This window comes from Oncorhynchus tshawytscha, unplaced genomic scaffold, assembly GCF_018296145.1.
Source record: "Oncorhynchus tshawytscha isolate Ot180627B unplaced genomic scaffold, Otsh_v2.0 Un_scaffold_1341_pilon_pilon, whole genome shotgun sequence".
In the NCBI taxonomy this organism is placed as follows: Eukaryota; Metazoa; Chordata; class Actinopteri; order Salmoniformes; family Salmonidae; genus Oncorhynchus; species Oncorhynchus tshawytscha.
Genome location: NW_024609828.1, coordinates 287,519 through 302,327, shown reverse-complemented (window position 1 = coordinate 302,327; position 14,809 = coordinate 287,519). Strand labels below are relative to the sequence as shown.

General features: G+C 46.3%; 1 protein-coding gene across 2 annotated transcripts; it reads right to left on the bottom strand.

The window, feature by feature from the left end:
- Positions 1-7,907: 7,907 nt before the first annotated feature.
- aimp2 (aminoacyl tRNA synthetase complex interacting multifunctional protein 2) lies at positions 7,908-12,327 on the bottom strand. 2 transcript variants are annotated; one of them, XM_042319211.1, is made up of 4 exons: positions 12,175-12,327; positions 10,546-10,761; positions 10,047-10,281; positions 7,908-8,859 (listed from the first exon to the last, which is right to left on the bottom strand). In XM_042319211.1, the coding sequence occupies exons 1-4, from the start codon at positions 12,187-12,189 to the stop codon at positions 8,471-8,473; spliced, it is 855 nt and encodes a 284-aa protein (XP_042175145.1). In that variant the 5' UTR covers positions 12,190-12,327; the 3' UTR covers positions 7,908-8,470. The 2 variants fall into 2 exon arrangements, with proteins under 2 accessions (XP_042175145.1, XP_024246396.2); XM_024390628.2 differs by having other exon boundaries at positions 12,061-12,322.
- Positions 12,328-14,809: the final 2,482 nt, after the last annotated feature.

Genomic DNA, 14,809 nt, shown 5'->3' with positions numbered 1-14,809 from the left:
GAGTCTGAAGAGAGCCGAGAACAACTATCCGTTGCAGCTGATGAGCGTTTACTATAGTCAATATGGAAGCAAACCCGGTGGCAACAGAGAGTCAGTTAATTGTGTGGCTGGCTGTAAGCTTTACAGCAAATTATTAAGGCCAGGAGTCTTTTATGACCATGTGACCTGATCAAGAAAAACTCCTGGGTCCTTATTCAAAAAGTGTCTCAGAGTAGGAGTGCTGATCTAGAAACAATTCCCCTGTCTGCGATCAGTAGATGGTTTTGTGTCTTTATGTAACTGTTGTCACACTCATAAGCATGTTCCCTCTAGGGTGTGTCCCAAATGGCACCCTATTCCCTTAATAGTGCACTACTTTTCACCAGGGCCCATAGCGCTTTATAGGGAATATGCTGCCATTTCAGAGTCTAATTCACCTTGGAGAATTGTTCAACTGAGCATCGCTTTTCATATAATCTATCCATTTATCCTCCACTCTTTCCTTCATTCTTTCCCATGTAGTTCTGTCCACCACACTCCCCAACATCTACTGTTCTATCCTCCTCCCTCCACCTCTCTCTGCTGTTGTTCTGTTCTTCAGTCGACCCCTCCCTAATTCAACCATACTCTCTGCTGTTGCTTCATACCACGTCACCCCCCCTCCCACAACCATACTCCCTGATGTTGCTTCATACCACATCACTCCCCCTCCCACAACCATACTCCCTGGTGTTGCTTCATACCACTTCACCCCCTCCCACAACCATACTCCCTGATGTTGCTTCATACCACATCACTCCCCCTCCCACCCCCTCCCACAACCATACTCCCTGATGTTGCTTCATAGCACATCAGCTCCCCCCCACAACCATACTCCCTGATGTTGCTTCATACCACATCACTCCCCTCCCACAACCATACTCCCTGATGTTGCTTCATACCCCATTGCTCCCCCCCCACAACCATACTCCCTGGTGTTGCTTCATACCACATCACTCCCCTCCCACAACCATACTCCCTGATGTTGCTTCATACCACATCACTCCCCTCCCACAACCATACTCCCTGATGTTGCTTCATACCCCATTGCTCCCCTCCCACAACCATACTCCCTGGTGTTGCTTCATACCACATCACTCCCCTCCCACAACCATACTCCCTGATGTTGCTTCATAGCACATCAGCTCCCTCCCACAACCATACTCCCTGATGTTGCTTCATACCACATCACCCCCTCTCACAACCATACTCCCTGATGTTGCTTCATACCACATCACCCCCCTCCCACAACCATATTCCCTGATGTTGCTTCATACCCCATTGCTCCCCCTCCCACAACCATACTCCCTGATGTTGCTTCATACCACATCACTCCCCTCCCACAACCATACTCCCTGATGTTGCTTCATACCACATCACTCCCCTCCCACAACCATACTCCCTGATGTTGCTTCATACCACATCACTCCCCTCCCACAACCATACTCCCTGATGTTGCTTCATACCACAACCATACTCCCTGATGTTGCTTCATACCACATCACTCCCCCTCCCACAACCATACTCCCTGATGTTGCTTCATACCACATCACTCCCCTCCCACAACCATACTCCCTGATGTTGCTTCATACCACATCACTCCCCTCCCACAACCATACTCCCTGATGTTGCTTCATACCACATCACCTCCATACAACCATACCCTGATGTTGCTTCATTCCACATCACTCCCCTCCCACAACCATACTCCCTGATGTTGCTTCATACCACATCACTCCCCTCCCACAACCATACTCCCTGATGTTGCTTCATACCCCATTGCTCCCCCTCCCACAACCATACTCCCTGATGTTGCTTCATACCACATCACCCCCTCTCACAACCATACTCCCTGATGTTGCTTCATCCACATCACCCCCTCCCACAACCATACTCCCTGATGTTGCTTCATACCACATCACTCCCCTCCCACAACCATACTCCCTGATGTTGCTTCATACCACATCACCACAACCATACTCCCTGATGTTGCTTCATACCACATCACCCCCTCCCACAACCATACTCCCTGATGTTGCTTCATACCACATCACCCCCTCCCACAACCATACTCCCTGATGTTGCTTCATACCACATCACCCCCTCCCACAACCATACTCCCTGATGTTGCTTCATACCACATCACCCCCTCCCACAACCATACTCCCTGATGTTGCTTCATACCACATCACCTCCCCTCCCACAACCATACTCCCTGATGTTGCTTCATACCACATCACCTCCCTCCCACAACCATACTCCCTGATGTTGCTTCATACCACTTCACCTCCCCTCCCACAACCATACTCCCTGATGTTGCTTCATAGCACATCACTCCCTCCCACAACCATACTCCCTGATGTTGCTTCATACCACATCAGCTCCCCTCCACAACCATACTCCCTGATGTTGCTTCATACCACGTCAATCACAGAATGATTTAATTCAAGATCTAAAACCCACAGTAGTGTGTACAGAAGAACCTCAGCAGCAGGGAGTCTTTCCTCTGACTGCCGATCGTGCCAGTGTGTGTGTGACTGCCTTCAGTGTCTCCTCAGTGTATTCTGAGCCTCACAGCAAAGCTGACAGACAGGAGGTTTGGTCTCATCAGGCGGTCGCCAAGAGACTCCCTGCACTTTCCTGACTCCTGTTCAATTTGAATGCCCGGTCAGACAGAGGCAGATAGACAGAAGGCAGGCAGACAAAGACAGACGGGTGGGCAGATAGACAGATGGACAGATGAACAAATCACCTTTATTCTGCAAATATATTCACATTCTGTTAAAGGTCCCCAAAGCACACACATCCCTGGGTCGCTCCTCTTTTCAGTTCACTGCAGCTAGCGCCTTGAACGAGCTGCAACCAGCACTCAAACGGGACAGTTTTATCTCCATCTCTTCATTCAGACTCAATCATAGACACTCTTCTGACAGTTGTGGCTGCTTTGTATAATGTATTGTCGTCTCTTCCTTCTTGACCTTTGTGCTGTTGACTTTGCCCAATGTTTGTACCATGTAGTCATGTTGCTACCATGCTGTGTTGTCATGTGTTGCTGCCTTGCTATGTTGTCTAAGGTCTCTATGCAGGGTTGTGTCTCTCTTCTTGTGATGTGTGTTTTGTTCTATATTTATATTGTTTGTTTTTTTAAATCCCAGGCCCCTGTCCCTGCAGGAGGCCTTTTGGTAGGCAGTCATTTTAAATAAGAATTTGTTCTTAACTGACCTGCCTAGTTAAACAAAGGTTAAATAAAATACAAATATTTGCATGTACAGGAATATGACTCGGTGAAATGGTGCTGCCACAATAAACAAACAGGATATACAGACAACCTACAGTATCAGTCAAAAGTTTGGACACCTACTCATTCAAAGGTTTTTCTTTATTTTGACTATTTTTTACATTGTAGAATAATAGTGAAGACATCACAACTATGAAGTAACACACATGCAATCATGTAGTAACAAAAAAAGTGTTAAAAAATTATTAAAAGTAGCCACCCTTTGCCTTGATGACAGCTTTGCACACTATTGCCATTCTCTCAATCAGCTTCATGAGGTAGTCACCTGAAATGCATTTCAATTAACAGGTGTGCCTTGTTAAAAGTTAATTTGTGGAATTTCTTTCCTTCATGCGTTTGAGCCAATCTGTTGTGTTGTTACAAGGTAGGGGTGGTATACAGAAGATAGCCCTATTTGGTAAAAGATCAAGTCCTTATTATGTCAAGAACAGCTCAAATAAGCCAAGAGAAACAACAGTCCAACATTACATTAAGACATGAAGGTCAGTCAATACGGAAGATTAAGAACTTTGAAAGTTTCTTCAAGTGCCGTCGCAAAAACCATCCAGCGCTATGATGAAACTGGCTCTCATGAGGACCGCCACAGGAAAGGAAGACACAGAGTTACCTCTGCTGCAGAGGATACATGGCCTCCACAATCACCCGACCTCAACCCAAATGAGATGGTTTGGGTTGAGTTGGACCGCAGAGTGAAGGAAAAACAGCCAACAAGTGCTCAGCATATGTGGGAACTCCTTCAAGACATGGAAAAGCATTTCAGGTGAAGCTGGTTGAGAGAATGCCAAGAGGTTGTAAAACTGTTATCAAGGCAAAGGGTGGCTACTTTGAAGAATATTTTGATTTGTTTAACATTTTTTGGTTACTACATGATTCCATATGTGGCATTTCATAGTTTTGATTTCTTCATAAATTATTCTACAATGTATAAAATAGTATAAAATAAAGAAAAACCCTTGAATGAGTAGGTGTGTCCAAACTTCTGACTGGTACTGAATGTAAACTCAGCAAAAAAAGAAAGGCCCCTGTCTTTCAAAGATAATTTGTAAAATCCAAATAATTTCACAGATCTTCATTATGTTCATTACCTGTGCAGGTCTTACACGTGGTCTGCCACTGCGAGGACGATCAGCTGTCCGTCCCTGTAGCGCTGTCTTAGGCTTCTCACGGTACAATCTATTGCCCTGGCCACATCTGCACATCTGCAGTCCAGCATGCCTAATTCACACAGATGAGCAGGGACCCTGGGCATCTTTCGTTTGGTGTTTTTCAGTGTCAGTAGAAAGGCCTCTTTAGTGTCCTAAGTTTAAACACTGTTTCCCATGCTTGTTCACTGTTTCCCATGCTTGTTCAATAAACAATTAATGAACATGCACCTGTGGAACGGTCGTTAAGACAGCTTACAGACGGTAGGCAATTAAGGTCACAGTTATGAAAACTTAGGACACTAAAGAGGCCTTTCTACTGACACTGAAAAACACCAAACGAAAGATGCCCAGGGTCCCTGCTCATCTGTGTGAATTAGGCATGCTGGACTGCAGATGTGCAGATGTGGCCAGGGCAATAGATTGTACCGTGAGAAGCCTAAGACAGCGCTACAGGGACGGACAGCTGATCGTCCCCGCAGTGGCAGACCACGTGTAAGACCTGCACAGGATCGGTACATCCAAACATCACACCTGCGGGACAGGTACAGGATGGCAACAACAACTGACCGAGTTACACCATTTAATTTTTATTTTACCAGGCAAGTCAGTTAAGAACAAATTCTTATTTTCAATGGCGGCCTAGGAACAGTGGGTTAACTGCCTGTTCAGGGGCAGAATAACATATTTGTACCTTGTCAGCTCGGGGATTCGAACTTGCAACCTTACGGTTACTAGTCCAACGCTCTAACCACTAGGCTACCCTGCCGCCCCATCAGTGCTGACTGTCCGCAATAGGCTGAGAGAGGCTGGACTGAGGGCTTGTAGGCCTGTTGTAAGACGGGTCCTCACCAGACATCACCGACAACGACGTCGCCTAAGGGCACAAACCCACCGTTGCTGGACCAGACAGGACTGGCAAAAAGTGCTCTTCACTTACGAGTCGCAGTTGTGTCTCACCAGGGGTGATGGTCGGATTCACGTTTATCGTCAAAGGAAGGAGCGTTATACCGAGGCCTGTACTCTGGAGCAGGATGGATTTGGAGGGTCCGTCATAGTCTGAGCCTAGGGCCATTCCCCCTAGAAATGTCCGGGACCTTGCAGGTGCCTTTGTTTAAGATTGGGGTAACACACACAGCAAGAACTGGCAAATCTGGTGCAGTCCATGAGGAGGAGATGCACGGCAGTACTTAATGCAGCTGGTGGCCACACCAGATACTGACTGTTACTTTTGATTTTGACCCCCTTTGTTCAGGGACACATTATTCAATTTCTGTTAGTCACATGACTGTGGAACTTGTTCAGTTTATGTCTCAGTTGTTGAATCTTGTTATGTTCATACAAATACTTACACATGTTAAGTTTGCTGAAAATAAACGCAGTTGACAGTGAAGAGGTTTCTTTTTTTGCTGAGTTTACATGAATGTTTACTGAATGTCTTTTGGAAAAGTGTCTACAGTAGAAACCTGCTGGATTATTCTGTTCCCACCTCTTGACATACTGCGTTATATGAACTGATCTGTGAAAAGCCTGGAAGGGCAAAAAGATTAGTTTGTCAAGCCATAGTAAATGACTCACCTGCCACCTATTGGACAGATGGGTTACTACTGAATAATTCACACTTTTTTAGCAATCCAGATGAATTTGGTTTAAATCAGTGGTGCACTTAATTACTTAAATTGGTTTTTGGGGTATCTGACAACTTTTACTTCACTTCCTTTTAATGAAAATAATGTACTTCACATACATTTTCCTTCACACCCAAAAGTACTAGTCAGTGGTAGAAAAAGTACCCAATTGTCATACTCAAGTAAAAGTAAAGATACCTTCATAGAAAATGACTCAAGTAAATGTTAACCAGTAAAATACTACTTGAGTAAAAGTTAAAGTATTTGGTTTTAAATATAGTTCAGCATCAAAAGTAAATGTAATTGCAAAAATATACTTAAAGTATCAAAAGTAATGATACAAAAGTATTTACTTAATAAGGAATTTGAAATTGGTTATAACTTTACTTTTGATAATTAAGTACATTTAACCAATTACATTTACATTTGATACTTAAGTATATTCAAAACCAAATATTCAAAAACCATTTAAAAATGTTTACTTAAGTAATATTCTTCTGGGTGACTTTCACTTGAGTCATTTTCTATTAAGGTATCATTACTTTTACTCAAATATGACAATTGGGTACTTTTTCCACCACTGGGTTTAATATAGAACAACGTAATATAGAAAATAACATTAAGAGTCTAGGAAGAATATAGAAATACCATTATGTGATGACATAAGTGTTTCAGCCAGACAGTGCATTCTGTTCCTCTTCTTAGCGTTTGTCACACCATCTGTGAAACCCCAGACAACCTACTGCAGTAGTTAGTGCTTGCTTTACCAAACTAATTTACAATAGATCAGATGTGGCATTAAGTTCATACTGATCTCAATCTAAAATGGATTGTGTAACTCAATTAAGTTACTTTAAGATGATGCAGACATGAAGCGCAAAAAAAACTAATATATGGGATGTTGACTTGCATTGGATTTGTGCCAGAGACAGTGACCAGGTAAACCACAGCATAGATTGATGTCTGACCTATGGACCTTGTCCATAGACTGCTGGTATGGTAAGGAAACCAGGGGCGCAACCTTTACAGTGGGGGGGGGGACATGGCCCCCAACACATTCTGAAATAGCATTTTTGCCCCCCCAGTTTTATAATTGGAAAGTGATACAAAACGAGGCCTGGAGGAAACCAAGAGGTCATTTTGTAATGTGGGTGAAGTATCCCTTCAAGGTCATTCTGTGTGTAACACCTAACACATACACTGAGTGTACAAAACATTAGGAACACCTTCCTAATATTGACTTAGCCCCTCTTCTGCTCTTAGAACAGCCTCATTTCATCAGGGCATGGACTCTACAAGGTGTCGAAAGCCTTCCACAGGGATGCTGACCCATTTTGACTCCAGTTGGCTGGATGTCCTTTGGGTGGTGGACCATTCTTGATACACACGAGAGACTTGAGCATGAAAAACCCAGCAGCGTTGCAGTTCTTGACACAAACAGGTGAGCCTGCCACCTACTACCATGTCCTGTTCAAAGGCACTTAAATATTTTTGTCTTGCCCATTCACACTCTAAATGACACACATACACAATCCATGTCTAATTGTCTCAAAACTTAATCATCCTTCTTTAACCTGGCTCCTCCCCTTCATCTACACTGATCGAATTGGATTTAACAAGTGACATTTCACCTGGATTCACCTGGTCAGTCTGTCATGGAAAGAGCAGGTGTTTCTTATGTTTTGTACAGCTACACTCATTGATGTCACAAAGTAACAGTCTCATTCTTTCTCAGGTTATATAAGTGAAGTAGGGTTCAAGCGATGAACGAAAGCTGAAACTAACCATACATACTGACAAAAGAAACAGGGGAAACCACAGTTCAAAGTTTGATCCAAAGTGGACATTTTAGTGATTTAAGAACAAAAACGCTACAAAGTTTTACTTTTCATACTGTAGATACCACATCAGTAGGTCCTGTTGCGTCACATTTTTCAACCGCTTCTTTAGTTAAACAGCAAGTCACACCCCATTACCACGCCCCCACACACACACCCATCTGTGTAGATCATCTTGTTAGGCACGAGGGAGGGAGAACTGTGTTTACAGCTATCTATATCTGTTCAGTCATTGCAAAGCTTAGATACACAAGTAAGGGAGTAAGGGAGCATTTCTAGAGTATTGGGATGTGACAGGTGTATTCAATTATTCCCTTTTCGTTCTGAGCACAGTGCAGAGATACAGTTAAACCCCATAGGCTGGGCCCTGGTGGCGCTCCAGCTAGAAGTCACCCGTACACAGATCTAGGGTCAGACTACTACTTCACCCCAAAACCTCTATTCCCAACAAGGGGACTGGGGCAATATCTGACTCTGGATCAATGGCTAGTGGGTATCTTCTACCTACTCCATGGAAGCACCCTGAGATCTGCTAGGCAGCTGTGGTCACTGCAGTAGAGGGTTGGCGGGGCCAAAGTGGCCCAGGTTCTCACACGCTTTAAGCCAGCGCTGGACGTTGGCTGGAGAGGAGGCGGCAGGGCCTGTCTGGAGGACGCAGCAGTAACAGGCGATGTCAGCCAGCGAGAGCTCGGGACCGGCCAGCCAGGGGTCGCGACCCAAAGCGCCGTTGAGGGCGCGGAGGACTGCCGACCGCTCCTTAGCGCTGCCCTCAGCCAGCTGGAAGAAGGCTGTGTCCACCCAACTGTCCACCAGTGTAGCCAGGGCGGGGTCGCTGGGGTAAGGGGCAACGAGGCGGAACAAGAAGCGCGCCACGTTGGCCTCACCCTCGATGGGGCACATGTTCTGAATGCTGAACTTCATCTGCAGCTTGGAGACTAGAGATATAGAGATACAGAGAGGGAGGGAGACGGTGAGAGAGAGAGAGGGGGAAGACGAGAGAGAGGGGGGAGACGAGAGAGGGGGAGACGGGAGAGAGGGGGGAGACGGAGAGAGAGGGGGAGACGGCGAGAGAGGGGGAGGGGGAGAGACGGGAGAGAGAGGGGGGGGAGACGGAGAGAGAGAGAGAGAGGGGGAGACGGAGAGAGAGGGGGAGACGGAGAGAGAGGGGGGAGACGGAGAGAGAGGGGGAGACGGAGAGAGGGGGGAGACGGAGAGAGGGGGGGACGGAGAGACGGAGAGAGAGGGGGGGAGACGGAGAGAGAGGGGGAGACGGAGAGAGAGAGGGGGGAGACGGAGAGAGAGGGGGAGACGGAGAGAGAGGGGGAGACGGAGAGAGAGGGGGAGACGGAGACGGAGAGAGAGGGGGGAGACGGAGAGAGAGGGGGAGAGACGGAGAGAGAGGGGGAGACGGAGAGAGAGGGGGAGACGGAGAGAGAGGGGGGAGACGGAGAGAGAGGGGGAGACGGAGAGAGAGGGGGAGACGGAGAGGGGGGGGGAGAGAGAGAGGGGGGAGAGAGAGAAAGGGGGAGAGAGGGGGAGAGAGAGAGGGGGGAGACGGAGAGAGAGAGGGGAGACGGAGAGAGGGGAGACGGAGAGAGAGGGGGAGACGGAGAGAGAGAGGGGAGACGGAGAGAGAGAGGGGAGACGGAGAGAGAGAGGGGAGACGGAGAGAGAGAGGGGGAGACGGAGAGAGAGGGGAGACGGAGAGAGAGAGGGGAGACGGAGAGAGAGAGGGACGAGAGAGAGGGGGAGAGAGAGAGGGGACGGAGAGAGAGGGGGACGGAGAGAGAGGGGGAGAGGAGAGAGAGGGGGGGAGACGGAGAGAGAGGGGGGAGACGGAGAGAGAGGGGGGAGAATAGTAAATGGTGAGCGATACTAGTACGTCTGACATCACATCTCACTAACCTAGACCAGTCACGTCAGTTCGAAGCTAGGTGACATTCCTAGCCATACCCTATCTCTCAATCCACTACTCTTTCTACTCCCCCCTCTCCCAACATTCCCCTCTTTTTCTACCCAGTCTCTCCACCCCCTTCACTTAACCCAATCTGCCCACCCACTGTTCCCAATCTAAACTTTCTTCTCTTTTACTACCCTGTCTCTGACTACACCCAACCCTCACCATCTTTCCATATTAGGGTGAAGCCCAGCTGGAAACGCTGGCGGACGTAGCTGTCTGCGTGGCGCGGCCCCAGGCAGGAGAGCAGCTGCGCGGGCACACCGGACACTGATGAGTGGACATGCACACTGGAGAGCACCCGGTAGCGCTGGCACAGCATTGCGTGGAGCACCAGCAGGGTGAGGGGTGGTCGTGCCGGATTGGCGTTGATCACAATGTCCCGGAGGGCACCAAGGTCCTAATGGGTACAGGACAAATTATGATGATACCCTCATAAGGCGTTTCCACCAAACTTGAGTCGTGGCACAGCCGAAATAGACAAATTATGCGGCATATTGACGAAACTCAACTTAATGAATTGCTATTCCTATAAGATCTCTAACAGACAAGAGCTCTATTCCTATCAGATCTAACAGACAAGAGCTCTATTCCTATAAGATCTCTAACAGACAAGAGCTCTATTTCTATAAGATATTTAACAGACAAGAGCTCTATTCCTCACCTTGCCCAGTAGGGAGTCCAGGTCTGCAGTGCCTCTAAAGGATGTGGCTGTGGGACTCTGGGAGAGAGAGGTCACAGTCTGGTCCAGGTCAGCGTCGGGTGTGGTCACGGTCTTGGCCAGGCCATCCACGGCTGCCTTCAGTTCATTGAGCCTGCGCATGATCTTATCCTGACGTACCTCCAGGTCTCTGAACGCAGGGTCCACCTCTGTCCCATTCTACGGGGGGTGGAGAGCTATGTTTAACACATATATAGTACATTAAGACAAACACTTGATTTTATGCTGACGCAGCTCCAAAGCCTGTACTGCAGGGTCCACCTGTCTGACAAAAAGAGAAAGTAAACACACCCTGCCACAAACAAACACACCCATGCTGCCCTCAGGGCCCTGTGAAGGAAATGTGTTAACACAATACACACACATTACATGATCATTCATGTTAAGCCCAATGTTCCCTCCAAGCTGCTGGCAGGCACGCAACTCCCCCGGGACTGCCGCTAGATTGAACTTCTCAACTTTCTAGAGTTTTCCCTGTTAGTTAACACTATCAATGTTTCCCTTTACTGTGGCGATTGTCATCGAATCAACACAATATTAGCAACTTTCAGTGCAACATTGGCTAGGCCTTTGTCACACTGAGGGACTATGTAGTTAGGCAGATAATTGTTTGAGGGGGACTGAATACTGAGGGAGGTGAAGGGATTGATTGCCAAGAAAGAATTTCCTGAGGAAATCTTTAGGTGAGCTGTCAACAAAACACCAAACATGAAAACAGAAATGTGTCATTGACTCATTCTTATAAAGTAGCTAGATAATTTGGTCGGATGATTGTAAACAGGGAGTCATTGTTGATAAGGATGAATTCAGAGCCATTCCTATAGCCAGCTAGCAACATTATAATATTAGGCTCGGCTATGGCTGAATCCATTAGCCTACATACCATCACATAGAAAAAGGCTACTAGAAATGAGAGCACGTCTATATAACCTAGTTGTTCATTATACTGTATAATGACATGTTTTTGTTGCTGTCTCGTTTTACGGGCTCCTAACGTTAGCTAGCTACAGTAGTAAATTACTGGCAGTCAGTTACACCCACCCATATCATCCATTCAGTCTAGCACACAAAATGTCTGACCTGGGCCAATCATATGCTGGCTGCTAAAATCTAACTAACTCTGTAGAGGAAAATATACGTTCGGAGTAGTGTACTGGTAAAGTCCTGTCACAAATTCTGGGGGGCACAACCAAAACATCTAGCTACAGTAGTTAACTCAAATTACGTTAGTCAGCCACACATCATTGCATCAGCCGAATAGGAGATTGGTAGGGTTGAAGCTAGGCTAACGTTAGCTAATTTTCTGGCAAATGATCTAACTGTTGTTGTTGTGGGGCTATGTTACGTTAGCTCATTTTTGACAGCAAAATGTCACATTTATTAGCTGGCTAGTTAATTCATGACATTAGTGAGATTAGCTAGTCCATTTATGGTCGGATTTCAAATAACGTTAGTTACCTGAAGCGCATGTTCCGAGCAGCCACTTGCACTTCTCTGCGCGTGGATATTCGGCAACTTGTACATGCAGGTTGGCAAATCAGTCTTTATGTCATCCCCAAAGACGGGCTTTACCTGGTACATGGGCATATTGTTGGGTGGTTAGTGCCCTCCAAAAGAACCAATAACAACCGATATTCCAGCAACAGCTGACTTCTGGGGACGTTACTTATCAGACCGCTGCAGCCTGCGACCGAAAGGAAGGATGCCCGACTCAGTGTCTTACGTCACATCCGGTGAAAGTGATTCGCTCAGAGAGGAGTTATGTTAGTTGTTACAGACATCTTTGATTTGATCAGGTCCATCCGGACCAGGTATGATTTTGTGTGTGTAAAGAAAACTTTCTCCCTATGCAGCTAATGACTAGTTCTGGTCTAATATACTGTAGCTTCTGCTGTTATTGCTTAATATCAGCAGTGGTGGCGACGCGTCATTCAGGGCAGGTGGGAAGACGACCAGTTTAGCTTAAAAAATATATATATATATATATATATATATATATATATATATATATATAAAAGTCCCCGAGCTTTTCATATGAAGAGAAATTATAGATAAAAACGTATTGGTGCTCATCGGCCATTCAACATAAACATTACACAGCAAGTTGGAAATCGCAAATTCAACAATAAGTGCTAAGGGGATCACTGGCGCCGGAGGAGATGGCTGACGTTTTACGGGCTCCTAACAAATTGTGCTATTGTGTGTGTTTTTTCACGTTATTTGTAACTTATTCTGTACATAATGTTTCTGGCACCATCTATTATAACCGAGAAGAGCTTCTGGATATCAGGACAGTGATTACTCACCTCGTACTGGACAAAGATTTTTTTCTTTAACGAGTCGGACGTGAAGGATTTACTTCAGACTCCGGACAAGGACCAAATCCCCGTCATTCTCATGAAGAAGAGGCGTAGATATTGGGGACGTTGGTCGGGGTGCCTTGTAAGGATCCGCCTCTACCATCAGTCCTTTTAGCCAACGTGCAATCATTTCATAATAAAATGGATGATATCCAATCAAGACTATCTTACCTCCGGGACATTAAAAACTGTAGTATCTTATGTTTCACCACGTCGTAGCTGAACGACTACATGGATAACATACAACTGGCTGGGTTTTCGGTGCATTAGCAAGATAGAACAGCTGCCTCTAGTAAGACAAGGGGTGGCGGTCTGTGTCTATTTGTAAATAACAACTGGTGTACGAAATCTAATATTAAGGAAGTCTCAAGGTTTTGCTCGCCTGAGGTAGAGTATCTCATGATAAGCAGTAGACCACACTATTTACCAAGAGTTTTCATCTCTATTTTTCGTAGCTGTCTATTTGCCAGCACAAACTGATTCTGGCGTTAAGACCACAGTCAACGAGCTGTATAAGGCCATAAGCAAATAAGAAAAAGCTCATCCAGAGGCGGCGCTCCTAGTAGCTCTGGGACTTTAATGCAGGGAATCTTAAATCCATTTTACCTCATTTCTACCAGCATGTTACATGTGCAACCAGAGGAAAAAACTCTAGACCACCTTTACTCTACATACTGAGACGTGTACAAAGCTCTCTTTCGTCCTCCATTTGGCAAATTTGACCACCCGATTCCTGCTCACAAGCAAAAACGAAAGCAGGTAGTACCAGTGACTCACTCAATCGGAAATGTTCAGATGACACATGTGCTAAGCTACCGGACTGTTTTGCTAGCACAGACTGGAATATGTTCCGGGATTCTTCCGAAGGCATTGAGGAGTACACCACATCGGTCACTGGTTTCATCAATTAATTTTTTTATTCAACCTTTATTTAACTAGGCAAGTCAGTTAAGAACAAATTCTTATTTACAATGACGGCCTACCGGGGAACAGTGGGTTGACTGCCTTATTCAGGGGCAGAATGACAGATTTTTACCTTGTCAGCTCGGGGATTCAATCAGCTTGGGTTACTGGCCCAATGCTCTAACCACTAGGCTACCTGCTGCCCCATCAATAAGTGCATCGATGACATCGTCCTCACAGTGACCGCACCTACATACCCCAAACAGAAGCCATGGATTACAGGCAACATCCGCACTGAGCTAAAGGGTAGAGCTTCTGGCTTGCAAACTATTACGGACTATAAAGGGAAGCACAGCCGCGAGCTGCCCAGTGACACGAGCCTACCAGACAAGCTAAATTACTTCTATGCTCGCTTCGAGGTAAGCAAAACTGAGGCATGAGAGCATCAGCTGTTCCGGACGACTGTGTGATCACGCTCTCCGTTGCCGATGTGAGTAAGACCTTTAAACAGGTCAACATTCACAAGGCCGCAGGGCCAGACGGATTACCAGGATGTGTACTCCGAGCATGCGCTGACCAACTGGCAAATGTCTTCACTGACATTTTCAACCTGTCCCTAAACGAGTCTGTAATATCAACATGTTTCAAGCAGACCACCATAGTCCCTGTGCCCAAGAACACCAGGGTAACCTGCCTAAATGACTACCGACCCGTAGCAATCACATCTGTAGCCATGAAGTGCTTTGAAAGGCTGGTCATGGCTCACATCAATACCATTATCCCAGAAACCCACTCCTATTTAACACCATTATCCCAGAAACCCACTCCTATTTTCATTCCGTGCCAACAGATCCACAGAGGATGCAATCTCTATTGCACTCCACACTGCCCTTTCCCACCTGATCCTCAACACGGGGGCCCCTCAGGGGCATGCTATGTCCCCT

What these genes read in the sequence shown, in the direction of transcription:
- aimp2 (XM_024390628.2), bottom strand. Translation starts at nt 12,189, where the DNA reads ATGCCCATGTACCAGGTAAAGCCCGTCTTTGGGGATGACATAAAGACT. An exon ending in GCTCGGAACATGCGCTTCAG is followed by an intron (nt 10,762 to 12,060) that starts GTAACTAACGTT and finishes CACCCCCCGTAG; the next exon opens with AATGGGACAGAGGTGGACCC. An exon ending in TGGACTCCCTACTGGGCAAG is followed by an intron (nt 10,282 to 10,545) that starts GTGAGGAATAGA and finishes TGTACCCATTAG; the next exon opens with GACCTTGGTGCCCTCCGGGA.